Genomic DNA, 16012 nt, shown 5'->3' on the forward strand with positions numbered 1-16012 from the left:
TTGTTTGGGGGCCATGCATCATCCTCACTTTGCTTTTTGGTCGATGCTCACCGAAATGTTGACATTATGGTACAAGACATGCTCGTCTACCTTTCAGCTTGTTTTGCATTGATTTGACCACGCAAGACGTAAAAACAAAGCATTCATCCAATCCAAGAACAATGTAAAGCAGATGGCCTTGCATGTAGACGGTGGTGAAAACCTTTCAGCAGTTTTTCCGCTACACACAGACACAGTATTCACTTATTCAGTGCTGCCTGCTCCAATTGCCTGGTCGGCTGAAACATCTCAAATTTGAATTTTCGATTTCAAAACGAGACCATATACTGAGACACTGACGAAGCAACAGGCGGCGTTCTCCTCCAGACAAGCAGACCTGCATCCAAGCTGCCATGCACGCTTTGCCCGTGTCCATGCAGAAAGATTGCCAGGGGATTCATTGCAATTCATGGCGTCCTCACCGAACCTCCATGGACGCAGCGGAGCGAATGCAGGCGGAATCGCGACAGAATTCAATGCGAGTTTCTTGGAACGAGGGAGCCTCTGAAAGTCTGAATCGCTTGCACAGGAGATTCAGAAAAAGGCCGACGCAAAGTGCTGGACGCTGCATCGTAGTAGCTCTGCACACCTAGGCGACACTGGTGGGTCCCAGCGGTTAACTGCAGCGGCAGCTACTGTAACTGTACTGTATGTACAGTGGAGCCATGCGGCAGCGGCAGTTTTCGTTTGTACATGTCAAGCATGGCGACACCGATGTGATGAACTGAGTGCCATTGATGGGCGCTGGATGGTAGTGCAGGTGCAGTTGCTATTCTTTTCGACATGGAGATAGTTCAGCAGCTATCACTGGGTGACAGTGTGCAAACTTGCAAAGGTGATCAGGCCACGAGCCATTTCACACATTTCAGACTCCAGAGTGATCTTCCTGAACATCTGCTCTTTGTCGTCTCAAGATTTTTCAGCAAAGCTGAGCTCTTCCAGGTCGGAACTTTGGCGAGCAAGACAATGCCAGCAAGGAATCCAGAGTTCTGAAAACAACCGTACAAGGTCGTGGCACAGGAGTCAGCTGAAGCTGTTGTTCTTCAGCACCAAGTCAGTGATATGATATGTACAAGAGAGTGTCGTTCGGCAGATTTGCTAGGGCGTCAGATGTCACTCTCTTCGGTAAGGGGTTAACGTACTGCTGCAGGAATCAAACCAACTTTTTACAGTATATGACGGTGCATGTCACTCCACATTTACACAAAAATACACATGTAATGTGCCACCCATATTGATGCACGTCACACACTTCCCAGGAAAGTAGCAGTCGGATTGTTCCGCTAAGTCTATAATATGTGAACACCAAACCCCAAAATGCTGGCTACCAACTTCAAGCTAAAACACTAGCTGATTGGAATAAAACGGTATGCTCAACACGTTTTCATGCTAGTGTTTTCCCTCTTTTAGATCACGGAAACACCCACCGCCCAGCACACTGACATGCCCAATACCACATATAGGTATCAAAATCAACATTTTCAGAGAATCACGGTTTGTTGTGTGCATGGATGGATGCATGTGCAACATGATGAGGAGCTGGAGCATTCTCGTTAATCAGAATTTGTTCCGGAAAGTCCACTCGTATTGATCTGAACTGATAGCACTGCATGACATCAAAGAAAAGAATAGGTAAACTGACATAATTATCACAAATATAGTACATCAACAATTAAAAAAACACTTATCATGCAAGTCATTTCATTTAGCATTTTTTTATAAAAACTGATGCATAAATCACGGAAATATAGGGAAAATAACGAAACTTGTTCCAACTGACACACATATCACTACTTCCTTCCAGCAAATATTATAAGATGAAGAATCAACTTAATCAATCTTTTCAACAGGATGAACTTCTTGGCCTGATTTTAACCAAATATTCTAGTGTAGCGCATTGAAGTATGAGTTAGATAATGGCTACATTAACAAGATCAATTTTCTCATTTTAGAAAGTTTTTATCAGATGTTATGTTTCTATCCACAGTAAAGAAAAGAGTAGAGATATGAACTGATAGCCCTTGTTACTCTTTTATATAATGGTGATGGCAGAAACTAATGTTGTAATTTGACATTTTGTTCAATACAGTTTCATGGGCCAACTATTTCACTTGTTTTCCTATAATGATCTGCAAAAAGAAAGATTGAGGTCACGAGGTGACTAGAGGCAAAAACAAAACATCCACCATAAAAGCTTTAGCATAGCACTAGATATTCCAGATGTAAGGGCATTATTTGACAATGCATGACACAGGTACCATCCATAAGTTAAAATCAAAAGGGTAAGAAGTTTATCCTGTTGAAAAATATGCAACGTAACACAAGTAAGATGGGGTTAGGAAAAATATCCCCAAATAACATAACAGTTTTCTGTATACTACTAACAATATGTTGTCTGAGGTGAGGTGATGTAATTTGACTGGAAGTAGAATATCATGTTATCAAAGGAGTACCTTGTCTTTCCATGATGCATCCAGGATTCTGTAGTATGGTTCGTATAATATCACTCGATCACCCTCTTTAATCTATGGCAGAGAAGACCTAAATTAGCATGGTACAGCAGCTATTAAAGAAGAAAAGGATGGGGTAGTCTCAAAATTATTTGCTAAGTCACAAGCTAATCTTGCAACACAAAGAATTCAACAAAACAATTAAGTTGACCATTATCAATGATTGTGACAAATCAAGTGGTTATTCTTTGACTGGAAATGAACTTGAATCACATTGATTTCTAATTCCAGTTGTAGTTCCTTCTGACTTGTTTGTGTGTTCTAGTAACAGATGTGGGTGAGGAGGTGTGGCTATTGACTCTACCTTTTGGCCTCATTTTCATTAAATAAAATGGGGCTGGATATGCCTTTAGTTTTAAATATTTCACTAAAATAGACCGGTTCTTGATAACACGTAACTGAAAATAACTAATTCAACTAAAGCTGAAATTAGTCCAATACTGATCTTAGGAATGAAAGCTGTATTGTCAGACATTACACAACCATGATGAAACAAAGATTAAACAAAAGATAACAATAAGGATAATCAAGGAACACAGTGCACACTCTTTACTACGTGAGCATTCAAGAGGTCTTACTGCATCATTCCGTAGCCCATAGACTGAAAGTATAAAATAAGACTGATCCAAGTCACATGTTAAATAATACCTGAAAAAATTAAAAGTAATAATATACATTATGAACAATATGAGATATCAGGAGGAAGAAACAAGATACAATGGCATTTCTAGTAGGCACACTGTAAATGAACAAAAATTTGCATACATCTTTACTCATCTGCATGATTTTTGTTGAACATTACTCATCTGCATGATTATGTTGCACTTAGCTTATGATAACCAAGTCATCAAATAAATAGAAACAAGGTTATTGAGAATAATAATATTATTTCACTTCTATTTCTTCCATGTTATTTAACACTACCTCCTCAACTACAAGTTTGACGAGTATGTGCTTGGATGTTGGAGCGCAACAACAAAAAGTCCACTGAGTCCCAAGAAAGTTGGGGTAGGCATGTTGGAACAGAATTCAATTTCCTTTTTTTGCGACTAACGTAACTCAATATCAGTTACCATATCTCTAAACTACCTTCACCTTATCAATTATTAACAGCTATTGCACAGCACATTGTTAAAGCGTAAACATAAATTTTTCCAGCTATTTAACATATACAAATGCCCTAAGGACAAGAAATCAGAAGGGAAAAAAAGACATGGGATGGTAAAGCATGCAAAACTAGCTTACTGAACGTTAAGTATAATTCAACTTACAATGGAGCAATATTGTCATGTCTTATCAAAAGAATAACTTTTCCCAAAACAGCAACTGCTTTGTTCAAACCCTCTGATAATTTGCTTATGGTAGCTTTCTTGTGCGATGATTTCACTGCGACATGATAAAGGTACAAAACATAAACAAGAAGTCAACAATAGTACTCCCTGTTCCAAAATATTTGTTGCCATTGACTTTTTGCTAAAACTTTGACCAACAATATTTATTCAATTAATTAGTTAAGTAAAATGAGTACCACTAGATTTGTCATCAAAAGTAATTTAAACATGCCTTGTATGTTTATCTATTTGCCCAAATATTTGTAGAAAGACAAAAAGTCAAAGGAACGAAAAAAAATTCAATGGCGACAAATATTTAAGAACAAAGGGAGTATATCTTTTGAAAAGAAAATATAGAACTTCAATATTTGCAGTGTGTTAGTAAGATTATTACAAGTGACACCATTCAAGGATGACACCAATGATGCTAATCTTTTGGATCGTAATTGTCCCTGTGGAAGAATATTATTATAAGTCAGCAATTTCCCATAAAATAAAGCAACTATAATTTTTAATAGCACAATACTGTGTTGTTTTAGTCAATGCATTCTCATCAAAGCACCTACTCGAGCAAATGCAAACTGAATAGTAGATTGATTCAGCACATCTGCGATAAGTACATGGGTAAGATCTCTAGATGCAAGTCACACAGAAAGAAGAACAAAATAATTCTATAGATTACTTATGCCATGACCAACTTCATTAATGCAGTAGGGTTCCCATTAATTTATCACACGAACAAATTGAAGTTCTTAAGAAGATAACCAACTTGACCACATAGAAGTGGCCATATGATATATACCTGTGACACTGTTATCAAACAAATATGAAGTTCAACTTTTAAAGAAAACAGAAAATGTTAGGCTTGCATCACTACAGTTCCAGAAAAAGAGTAATGTTATTTAAGCTTCCACCTTCCAGTATTGACAAATATGCATAACCATTATTACCAGCCATTCTGTGAATGTGATACAGGATAAGTTATGTCGAACTCTGCAGCCTAAATAGCATAGTTATATACTGGGACAATTCTATAGGTTTACTTACCTTCATTGCATTCTCTAGCTTATCAAGGAGACTGACGATTTTCTGAACTTCTCTATCAGCACCAAGGCCAGGATCTTTTAAAGCTGCAGCTTCGAATCCACGAAGGGCCCTTTCATAATTCTCCAAATATTTGTCAGCCTAAGAAGATCAAGGTTCAAAAAAATCGCATGCAAATAATTATTGCACTTAGTTGTTGTTTAGAAATTGTTAAAACAAATTTCTGAAAAGATTAAAAATAGGCCTACAAGTATCTTGTTCCCAAATCTAAATCCTTTTCACCACACCACTGTAACTGGCACTGCAGGACAATATTGCCACACAGTGACACAGAAATGAAAATTGTGGTGTGGCAAGGATTACCCTCAGGCCACGCGCCCATGGTACCTTACCACACCATGAACAGTGCATGGAAGCACCAATTTACCATGCCACCAGGTAGAGTAGCCAAAAGGTATATTTAAATATATATTTACATATCTATATATAATTGAGTTTATTTTAAAATAAAAAGGATCAAAACTAAAAAAAAGATAATTTAGTTTACTCTAAAAGACATTGAGTTATCTGGGACACTCACTGTGGCACAATTATAGCAGAGGTCTGGATTTAAACTCATAGTTTTATCCTTCTCCTGCACATAAAATAAACTCAAGTTCGTCGAAAAATAAAACAAACTCAACAATATAAATATAATAGAAATGAGTCACACAGAAAAGGATTTGAAATCAATATAAGAAAGGTTGCATGTCGTACTTCTCAATAATTTTAACCGGAACAATAGCAAGAAGTATGAAATGTCAACTTACAGCATTCTGATACGCTTTCACCGAATGATGAAGCTTAGTGTGGTCCCAGGCTCCTCCCACAAAAAAACTAGTGAGATAAGCATTACCCATATTGTCTGCAGGTAAAAGGACATATGAACAGACTTTCTTGAAGGAATATTTTCTTTTAGGCTGCTGATTGAATTGTGCTTTCTGTGCGTGCTAGTCATATTGCACGTTCAAATTCTCAAATGGCAGCATGTACATGAATCACAATAAGGCATGGATCTTAGTTATGCATCCATACAACTCAAAAATGGGGCAAACCAAGTAGTGATCCATCATGCAAGAAAAAGAACCAAGTCAGGTATTAATCCCATCGTGCAAGATTCATGGTACCTAATACTTTTATTAAACCATGCATTTAATGCATCTATTTTCCAGCACAACGTTGTTAAAGAAAGAATGCAGCATGTTAAATACTATAGGCCACAGACATGGTTATGAATTTCTAATCAACAAATGTGAACAATTTACAAAAACAGAACTTCAGCAACTACACAAGGAAAAGAACTCTTACACCATGAATTGCCATCTTTAATGTCCAGCATAACTGCTTCTTTTGCGTGCTGAATGCTCTCTTCCACTAAAACCGCCGGGTCTTCACTACCTGACAACGAGAACATAAAAATGAGACAACTGAGAACTCTTCAGTCCAAACAAATGATATTTTTCATAGTACAATGGTAGGTGCAAAATTAACATTGGCGATGTATTATTGATAGCAGCAGGCCAGCACTATAGTATACAGGATAGCTTGTTTCGGCAGCAGTTCTCTTCAATACTCTCACAAGCATATCAGGCAACAGAGATGCGGCAAAAAGAAGTTTCATGTGCTTAGATACAAAAGAAGATAATTGAAAGCATGATTAATTCAACAGTATGTTTATGATTTGACATAATTGGTAATAAGATATAGATGCGGCAGGGAGAATCAATTATGCAAAAATATTAGACAAGGAACTACTAATAATATAAAGGTACATCCTCACCTTGAGCCATACTTCTTTCAAGCATGGAGAGCTGGCACAGTATTTTCTTATCTGAACCCTGCCCAATAAAATAATGCTGGAAAATTCAGAAATATAGAAAAGGATACTTGGAACTACTTCTAGGTTAATATTTACCTTTCTTAGTGCTGACATAAAGCAATTCTTTGCTGCAGACAGATCCCCCTTCTTCCAAATGCAGCTACCCAAACATAACCATGCATCTACAAGAGATGGATTCAGCTTTACCTAATATATACAGTAGCAAAAGCAAAAAATTTAATTTCTTATCTGAGGAATTGTATACAAAGAGTTTTTTAGTCTCTACTACATACTGCTTTGGATAAATGATCTTCAGCCTCCTTATGATAGTCAGGAAAGACATCCAGTATTTTTCCCCTCAAATATTCAAAAACACCACGCTGTTGTGGAGATTTCTTTTGTTCTGAAAGTACAAGAAACAAAAAAAAAATGAACGATATATGAGTGTGTCATGAAACAATGCCACAAAGCACAAGGCATCATAAGTCAGGTCGCATCAAGAAAAAAATTGCTAAGGCACATGGATACAGCAAGGACATCGAAACCCTAATGCAGCTTGCCTTATGTCCAACTTTGAAACAGAAATTCTAAGGCGCATTTACATACACGAAACGTTGATGATGCTGCCATTTGTTGAAACATTCAAGGACATCAGCACCATACAGCACCATTGCATATTGCACAAGTTTGAACTGGTTCCAAACACAACAACAGTGAGATTTGCTGGCCATGAACCCAGAATTTTAACATGGCAATCAACAGCACACTTCGCTTCTGTACAAGTAACGAATTAGGCATAGTCATTTCCAAATTCTATGTCATCAGACTAGAACCGTCGAATTGGGGGCTGCGAACCTACACAGATTGCAGAATGTGTAGCTACCGCAGTGGCCAGTGCTAGTAATCTGATCAGCGGGCACCGGCCTCAGCGTCACTCCTACCCGGTGTGCTACTAACTGAATACCCACTGGCCTCTGCGTTCACTACTACCCGGCAGTAATGCTACGAACTGAATCAGTCGCGAAATGGAAGGGAGGGTGAGTACCGGGCGGGAGGGCGTCGAGGAGGGCGAGTGCGGCGTCGGCGCGGGCGCGGAGCGCGGCGGCCTTCTCGGCAGGGTCCCGGGGGAAGAAGGTGTCCCGGAGGCGGTACAGCTCCTCCGCGGCCTCCGCCGCCCGCTCCAGAGGCGCTCTGTTCCCTTCCTCCTCTGGCGGCTCGGGCCGCGCCGGGCCGGAGCTCGCGCACGCGCTGGCCGCCGCCGGCTTCTGGGCGGACATGGGATCTATCCAAGCCAGGAGAGAGAGGACGGCGAGGGGGGACGGGAAGAGGCGCCTCGCACGTGCTCGCCGCCGCCGTGTCCTGTGGCGGCAGGAGGATGGGGGACGGGAAGGAGATTCAGAAATCAGAAAGGGCCTGGTTGCTTATTGGATGGGTAAGCAAAAAGTCACTTGCGCTTTTTTTTTAAAAAAAAAGAAAACAAAAGAAACTTGCGCCAATTTTGGGAGCGTGTGTAAAGCTGCACTACCATATCTTGCCATTTTCAAAATTCTGTCATCATGAGCGTGGTGTTCATGTCCTTTTCAGTTAAAATTTAGGCGTTTCATTTGTTTAGCAAAAAACAAAAGAAATATCCCTCCTGTCCAGATTCAAGTCGACGGTGCACGATGTTAAATTTGGGAGAAATTTGTTCGATTTTTTTGTATATATAAGGCACCGAGTGGAGGCCAAATTAAAGGATGCTTGTCCCCCGGTTTGTTTGCCAAAATTACAGTCAAAAGAGTGGCGTGTCATCTCATCAGCGTTGCTAATTACAGTTCTTCCCCACTGTGAACACTGAACAGTATTCAGTGCTCACTACGTACCCGGGCAGTGTACTGTACCCTGTACCCAATCGTCATCCCAGCTGAAAGCCTGAAGCATCTTAAATTCCATGCAGGCGGAATCGCGACAGGATTCAATGCGGATTCTGGGAACGAGGGAGCAGCCTCTGAAAGTGAATCGCTCGCTGCTTGCACAGGAGATTCAGAAAAGGCCAACGAAAAGTGCTGGACCATCTAATCTCCGGCATGTCAAGCACGGTGACACCCATACGATTGCCAATTGATGAGCACTAGATGCTAGTGCAGGTGCAGTAACTGTTGCTGTTTGTTGAAGGAAAGCAATACAAATTTTTTGTATTTTTAAAGTCTTCTCTATAACCCATGATCCATGATATTTTCCAAGAAGGCATTAGATGTTGTTGTCATGAAGAAATTAGAATAGTGTAGAACATAGATATTTGTTTAGTGAAAAATTTAGAAGGGGACACGTATCATTATTCTATGAATTCCCTTGACCTATTTACCCTCTTCCTTACCGTACCATTCAACTATGGGAATGGCATATGAGTGAAGTATGGTAGAAGTAAAGGGTCAGTGCTAGGTTAGCCACTAAACAGAAGGTATTGTACACTCTTATGTAATATTATTGTGTTGTAATAAAGTTCTATTTTCTATAAGTGTTAGTCTCCCGGTTGGGTCATATAGTTTCTAAGTATTTAGTGCATAAGTTGTGATCCATCGAAGGTTGGTTCTGTCACCCGAGATCACAAGGGTTTGGACTTCATCGTAGGTTGACTCTGCCATCCGGAAATCAGCTCTGCCACTCGGAAGTGAGAATGCGGCTCAGCTGTCGAAAGGACCCATCACACCAAGTAACTAGACTAGGGCCTTGTTTAGTTGCCCAACTTTGGACAACCAAAATTACTGTAGCACACTGTAGCGTTTCGTTTGTATTTGTGAATTATTGTCCAAATATTGACTAATTAGGTTCAAAAGATTCGTCTCGCAAAGTACAACAAAACTGTGCAATTAGTTTTTAATTTCGTCTACATTCAGTACTCCATACATGTATCGCAACTTTGATGTGATGGAGAATTTTCTTTTTGCATAGTGTCAAAGTTGGGATTTTAGGGAACTAAACAAGGCCTAGAAATGAAAAGAGCTCACCAATTTGTGTCCAAGATGTAGGTCCTCAGATCAGTGACTCAATTTCCAACACTGTTCTTAGGATGGGCATGGGCATGCTAATACTTGAGAAACTTGACTCAATTTCCAACACTGTTCTTAGGATGGGCATGGGCATGCTAATACTTGAGAAACTTGCACCAGTAGCTGCACGCACCTGCTGCTGCTTGGCTGCTTTGCTTGGCTGCTTGCAAAGGTAAGCAGGCCATGAGCCATCGACACATTTCAAACCTGTTTCATCCACATTTTGCAAAATACATGCATACAGTTTGACATCTGTTGGGATTTTTTTTACACCTGATGAGCTGACAAGGACGGTCAGTCACAAGCACTAGCAGTGAAATCTCACATGACTGATTTCTGTACACAAGAAATCAGACAGCCTTCACATCCCAAATAAAGCATTACAACACAAGCACAGCCAACACAAAATTAACCTCAGTTAAAGATCACCACTAGTAAACCTACACTCTACTTACTCCCCTCTCTTCTCCAGCATCTTCTAATTCAAACGAAGTCTCTTCTCTACCTTGTAAGAAAACCATCATTGCCAACTTCTTGCAACCTTGCAAGTTGCAAATTGCAAGCTGCAGCCAACATCACACAACACAGCTGTCATTCCCAGCAACGTCAGCTGATCAGTGCCGCCCCGACCTTGCCGACGACGAGCTCCCGGGCTGCTCGGCGTATGGCCTGACGAATGTCCTCCTCCACCAGACCTCGAACGCCCTCTGCAGGTTGGGACAGCCATCCCCGGCCTTGAGGAACCTTCCCAGCCACGCCATCAGCACGGCCCGCTGGTCCTCCAGCGGCAGCGTCAGGATGGCCTGCCCGACGCCGTCCTCCACCACCGCCCGGTCGAACCACCGGCACCCGTGCTGCAGCCACCGGTAGTCGTCCATCAGCGGCTGCAGCCACACGTCCAGCAGCCGCCGCCGGGTCCCCTCCGACGGCAGCGCCTCCCCTCTCCCGACGGCCACCAGCAGCCTCGCGCTCACGCAGCTCACCAGGTGCCGGTGCATCACCGGAATCCTGGGGTGGAGCTCCGCCAGCTCGCCCTGGCCGGCCCAGATCACTGTCAACTCATCAGCTGCATGCCTATCTGATAAAATCTCAGCTAGCCAGAGAAGGTTATCAGCCTCCAGAGTGATCTTCCTGAACATCTGCTCTTTGTCGTCTGAAGATTGTCCAGCAAGCACTTCCGGATCCGAAGCTCGGCGGAACAATGCCAGCAGGGAATCCAAGCAGTTCTGGAAAGAACTGTACAAGGTCATGACACATGAGGAGGAGTCTGCTGCTGAGGAACCATTGCTGGTGCAGATGCTGTTGTTGTTCTCCTTGAAAAGCTTCAGGACCAGGGATTTCATCTCGCGGCGGCCCCTGTCCTCGGTGCTCTTCAGCACCAAGTCGATGATGTGCGCGAGGGTGTCGTTCGGCGGGTTTGCTAGGATGTCAGATGTCACTCTCCTCAGCAAGGGATTCACCCTGTGGTCCTCGTCGTGCAGTTGCCGTATGGATGACACGACGTTCTCTTCCTCGTCGCCGACCCATGGAACTGCTTCCAGGTAATCTAGGCATGACATGATGCACGCTCGGAAGCCTAGTGATTCTGCGACCTGTACACAGGACAAATTACAAAAGTTCATACACTAAACATGAAAGGAATAAGCAAGTTAAGAAGTCAAAATTTTCTTTACAAATCAACTTAATTGTTCCTAAGTGGTAGCCATTTTTAGACAGTCATGTTACAGACCACATTCAGAGAATTTGTTTCAGTTGTATTATTCTATTAATTCCATAAGGAAAACGCGTTGCACTATGTCAACTATCGAGACTGATCAACTATCGATTGTCAGAGTTGCTTGATGATCTATCAGTAACATCTAGAATATGCAATGTCTGTCAAAGTAGCTGTATCAGGAGAATATTAGCTCATATATGCTTCATCTAGTATGGGTTGATCGTGCATTTTCATCTAGTATGGTTAATATATGCTTCAACATTTGTGAATAATATGCGTAGAGCAGAGACAGATAACATAGCATACGGACAAATCGGCAAATCAAGTAACTATCGCAGGACAAACCTTCAAGATTCGCAGAACTCGTGGAACATTTTGCCTGATCAGCCTCTGCTTGACATCCTTGCAGTACATCAACCCAACAGTCTCGACATAAATCTCCACATCCTCGCAATCTGGCACCTCAATGCACGACACCGGAGACTGCCTCGAGATTCTATTGGCGAAAAAGGTACTATTTTCAGCAAGGATGTTCTTGTGAACAATCATCTTCACAGCAACCCCTTCCTTGCCATACAGCACAACCTTCAGATCACTCGTGCCGAGCTGCCCAAATCCAACCGAAATCTTATGTTGCTTTGGTCGCTTCTCGGGTGCCGGTGCCGGTGCCGGTGCAGGTACTACCTTTGGTGGATCAGGGGCAGCAACAGCATCTGCTGGAGGGCACAATTGCTCATCTGAATTGGTTCTAGACCTTGTAGGAGCGGACTGTGCTCTCTTCTCTGAAGAAACGGTCGGCGCCCTCTGAACCGAGGATGCCTTTGATGGAGCAGGGGATGCTCCTCCTCTAGGTCTGCCCTGCTGGTTTGGGCTCTTTGCTGTCTTCTGAAGTGCAGCCTGTGATGGGCAGCACCAGAATCCTTCCGGTGTGACAGCAATGGGGACATTTCTGATCCTTGGTGGCTGGCCATCAAGCCTTCCAATCTTGAATTCTGCCATGCCTATCTTATGAACAAGCCAGTATCTTCAGAAATCAGAGATGGCTAACTGAAACCACTTTTATCCTTTGTGAGGTTTAGTTGTGAATCTGTGAATGGTGCTTGTCTGCACACCTGAAACACAAGAATTCAACTGTTCAGTTCACATTTCACACAAACCACTCAATCAGAACATTTAGTCAAGAATCATAATTAAGAAACAAGAGCATGGCATTATTTGGTAGTGGTTGTAAATCGCACTTGTGTGCACACCCGAAACACAAGTACTGAACTACCTGTTCAGATTGCGCACGAACCACTGAATCAAGACATGCAGTCAAGAATCGTTACTAAGAAACACAAAAACATCGGTTGATATTTTCCCCCTATAAGATTACTAAAAATATGCGGATATTTCCAACTATTTCCCATCTCCTATCCATGAAACAGAGCTTGGACAATGAACCTCAAACCTCTGCTCCTGCCTAAAACAGAGCACAGAAGACCCAACTGCACATTCGAAAGAAAATTGCACATTCTGTAAGAACGATTCTTTAGTAAGCCTGGCGCTCATTTACCCGAGTCTCCAAACTTTGAGCAAGCAAACTGAAGAATAATTTCGCCATCTACACCGTTGCAAGCCAGCAAACTTAAGCAGGGGCACCGCGAACATCAAAATTCTGAACCCTCAAGAGCAGGAACCGAGAAGAACATGCACGCATGCTATCCCTCCTTCTTCAGCTCTCCCATCACACACACGAATGTCCAATCTCCCATCGAACTGACTCGAAACCGAACCCAAAAAAAACACTGAAAACACTACACTACAGAAAGGAAAGACGAGAAGCAGTAAGATTGAGCAGAATTACCTCACTCGCATACCAGCTCCGTCCTCACCGCACAAATCAAACAGGAAGAAGGGGAAGGCCTCGCTCACAGCCACACCATTCCCTCACCCCCGGACTCCCAGAGCTGGCAACGGGCGGAAGAAAGAAGAGAAGGCGAGGAGCATAAAGGCTACGCATCAATCCATCCCCATCTCCATCTGCATCTCCTTTTCCCCATCAGTAATCAGTAGTGTCCTCCCTTTAGCCCGCTAGCACACCGCGCCTGCCATCATTCCGACCTCCCCCGTCTCTCCTCCCCCCCCTCAAGATCTCTTTTTTAAGCTTGCTTTCTTTGGCCCCTCTCCTTCCTCCTCTCACTCCAGACGAGTCACAGTCACAGTGGCTGACTAGCTGGTTTTCACCCCTGCTGGCTGCTGCTGCGTCGCCATCGTATCACTGTATCAGCATGGGGGGAGAAAGAGCTCGAACAAATCCAACAAGACTGTAGAAGCAGCGGCGTCGAGTACTGGGGCGTGTCGCTTCCGGCGTTTGGCTCCCTTGATTGGGTTCAGAGTCACTCGAGATGCCTCTCACTCGAATCAAAGCCTGTCCGTGTCCTGAGCTAACTAGGATTCGCCTGTCTCCGGCCACGCTGCTGCCGGTGCTCGCAAAAAAGTTTTTTTACAGCTTGGCTTTCTCTCCATCGGATCCCTAGTTTACCGTGCCGATGCGCGGGTCCCACATGTCAGCGTGAGGCTCCGACCTGGCACTGAGATAGCACGGTGGTGCGCGTGCAGCGTGGCAGGGGGTCGGTTTCTCGAATCTCTGGCGGTGCTTTGACTGCTGCCGGAAGGTAGAAATTTTTTTCATGTACCTGCTAAAAAGAAAAAAGAAATTTCTTTCGTGACACATTGGGATTATTAAGGTTGATTTAAGAGTAGTAGAATTTCAAACTTGTGTTTGGAAAAGCTGTGACTGCGAGGCCCATCGCACCGGCCACTACCAAAAACTAGCAACCGGGGACTGAAACGGATACCAAATGCTCCAAAACTTCTTCAAATTCTGAGAAGAGAAAAGCGTGTGCTTGTAGGTAACTGTTTGCCATCTTCTGGCTTTGTACACTTCGCTATTCAGGACGATGTTTTTTTAAAAAATTCCTGGCGCCTTGCCCAACGTGCACTCGTGATCGAAGGAGTCTCCTTTTTTTAGAAATTGAGCTCTTCAATTTTCAAACTTGAATCGGTGTTAGAGGAGTTCGGGAGTGAGATAGTAAGCTTGGCTATGCATGGTTTATCGTGACATGGCCATCGTCGGTTAACAAAACACAACTTGCATTATTGTGTTTTTGCCTTGAGCAAAACGACATGCTTGCCCCTAAGCAAGTGATTAGGCGTAGTTCTTTTTGAAGGAGTTATGCGTAGTTTATCTATGCTACCAACTACCATGGTTCAAGATCGGCATCGGTCTAAGCAATTGCCATCCAGCTAGTGGGAGTGTTGATTATATGGTCATGGGAGGCTGGATGGCTATGGCTTTTGTTAGACTTTAGGGAAAATTGGTTTCTATACTAAAAGATCACGACTTCCAAAAGAAGAACGTTTGTTTCAACGAAAAGAACGTTTCTTTTTCACAAGTCAGTTACAGGCTTGCAACCGTTGAGTTCTCTCGAGTTTTTGTAATTGAGTTGTCTCGGATTAATTTGGAAAATATAATTTGGGAAATATATGAAACATTATTTGTCTAAAAATCGAAACAAGTAAAAGCATGAGGTTAGCTCTTCTTTTAAAAAAAACAAAGTGATGGGTTTTCTTGCTTTTTTGGCTAGCTTGCTCACACTATAGGATCGGAGTGCGTCATCACACAACCAAAGGATTAGCCTACAGGAGTGTACTTACATACTACGTAGGCTCATTGACCGGAAGAATTTAACACCTTTCCAGTCTCGGCCGGACTGAATGACACGAAATAAAGTTGATGGATTTTATTCCCCATGTCGCCTTTCTGTCAACAAAAAGTTGGTCGTTGAAATGGTGTACCGAAATGGGACTGTGGCTTTTCTTTGCTTAAAGCATCTCCATCGATCTCTCTTTCCCAATCCAACTATTATATTGGAAGAAGTTGATAAGAAAATAATGCTCCAGCAGTTTTCCTTCACCTTTCCTTTTTCCTAATAATTATTGAGACAACCTAATAATTCACCCCAACTCTCCCTAAACAAAGGAGGAGTTATGACTCACAATACGGTAGTTAGATTGGGATAAGATTATTAAAAGACTGCAAAAGCAACTCTCACACAAAATGATATTGAGATATCTCTATTACTATTAACTAGTTAGTGAGAAATATTTATTGAGGACGGCCGGAGATGCTGACAGCTCTACTTTTATTTTTTTTGACCGCGACGAGGACTGTCCCAGGCTCACATCGAGGAGAGTAGGTGACGAATGCTGTCGGCTTGGTGAGCGAGACATGTTGGAGCACATGCTGACAGGCACGAGCTAACAGTAGAACACTGGGAGTGGTGGGGCCACTGAATCCATGAGGGAACAATAAGGAAAGTTTTTGTAACCTACAATCATCAAATCCATTGTCGTCTAGTCCGGTTAGGATACCTGGCTTTCACCCAGGCGACCCGGGTTCAAATCCCGGCAATGGAAATATATTTTTAACATTTTTTATC

At 42.5% G+C, this 16012-nt stretch overlaps 2 protein-coding genes and 1 non-coding gene across 4 annotated transcripts; 1 reads left to right on the forward strand and 2 right to left on the reverse strand.

Annotated features, from left to right (window-relative positions):
• Positions 1-1150: 1150 nt before the first annotated feature.
• Positions 1151-8191, reverse strand: LOC101766842 (tetratricopeptide repeat protein 5). 2 transcript variants are annotated; one of them, XM_022824628.1, is made up of 13 exons: positions 7828-8191; positions 7076-7185; positions 6879-6989; positions 6744-6801; positions 6272-6361; positions 5734-5828; positions 5505-5558; positions 4928-5065; positions 4275-4332; positions 3821-3935; positions 3128-3197; positions 2493-2564; positions 1151-2168 (listed from the first exon to the last, which is right to left on the reverse strand). In XM_022824628.1, exons 1-13 carry the CDS (start codon positions 8057-8059, stop codon positions 2142-2144), a joined length of 1230 nt encoding a protein of 409 aa, XP_022680363.1. In that variant the 5' UTR covers positions 8060-8191; the 3' UTR covers positions 1151-2141. The 2 variants fall into 2 exon arrangements, with proteins under 2 accessions (XP_022680363.1, XP_004955395.1); XM_004955338.2 differs by having other exon boundaries at positions 1161-1645; positions 7828-8189.
• A 1806-nt stretch (positions 8192-9997) lies between these two features.
• Positions 9998-13918, reverse strand: LOC101767255 (BTB/POZ domain-containing protein At3g50780). The gene is made up of 3 exons (XM_004955339.3): positions 13375-13918; positions 11874-12640; positions 9998-11403 (listed from the first exon to the last, which is right to left on the reverse strand). The coding sequence occupies exons 2-3, from the start codon at positions 12525-12527 to the stop codon at positions 10426-10428; spliced, it is 1632 nt and encodes a 543-aa protein (XP_004955396.1). The 5' UTR covers positions 12528-12640; positions 13375-13918; the 3' UTR covers positions 9998-10425.
• Positions 13919-15915: 1997 nt separating this feature from the next.
• On the forward strand, positions 15916-15989 carry TRNAE-UUC. Its single transcript has one exon. It is a non-coding gene; the product is annotated as a tRNA-Glu (tRNA).
• The last annotated feature ends 23 nt before the right edge of the window (positions 15990-16012 follow it).

The sequence above is a fragment of the Setaria italica genome, chromosome II (assembly GCF_000263155.2).
Source record: "Setaria italica strain Yugu1 chromosome II, Setaria_italica_v2.0, whole genome shotgun sequence".
NCBI lineage: Eukaryota > Viridiplantae > Streptophyta > Magnoliopsida > Poales > Poaceae > Setaria > Setaria italica.

Coding starts and splice junctions, on each gene's coding strand:
- LOC101767255 (XM_004955339.3), bottom strand. CDS start 12,527: ATGGCAGAATTCAAGATTGGAAGGCTTGATGGCCAGCCACCAAGGATC. Junction 11,404..11,873: donor GAGTTCTGCGAATCTTGAAG/GTTTGTCCTGCG, acceptor TCCTGTGTACAG/GTCGCAGAATCACTAGGCTT.
- LOC101766842 (XM_004955338.2), bottom strand. CDS start 8,059: ATGTCCGCCCAGAAGCCGGCGGCGGCCAGCGCGTGCGCGAGCTCCGGC. Junction 6,990..7,075: donor AAGATCATTTATCCAAAGCA/GTATGTAGTAGA, acceptor TGTATATATTAG/GTAAAGCTGAATCCATCTCT. Junction 3,198..3,820: donor CATGACAATATTGCTCCATT/GTAAGTTGAATT, acceptor TAATTTTTTCAG/GTATTATTTAACATGTGACT.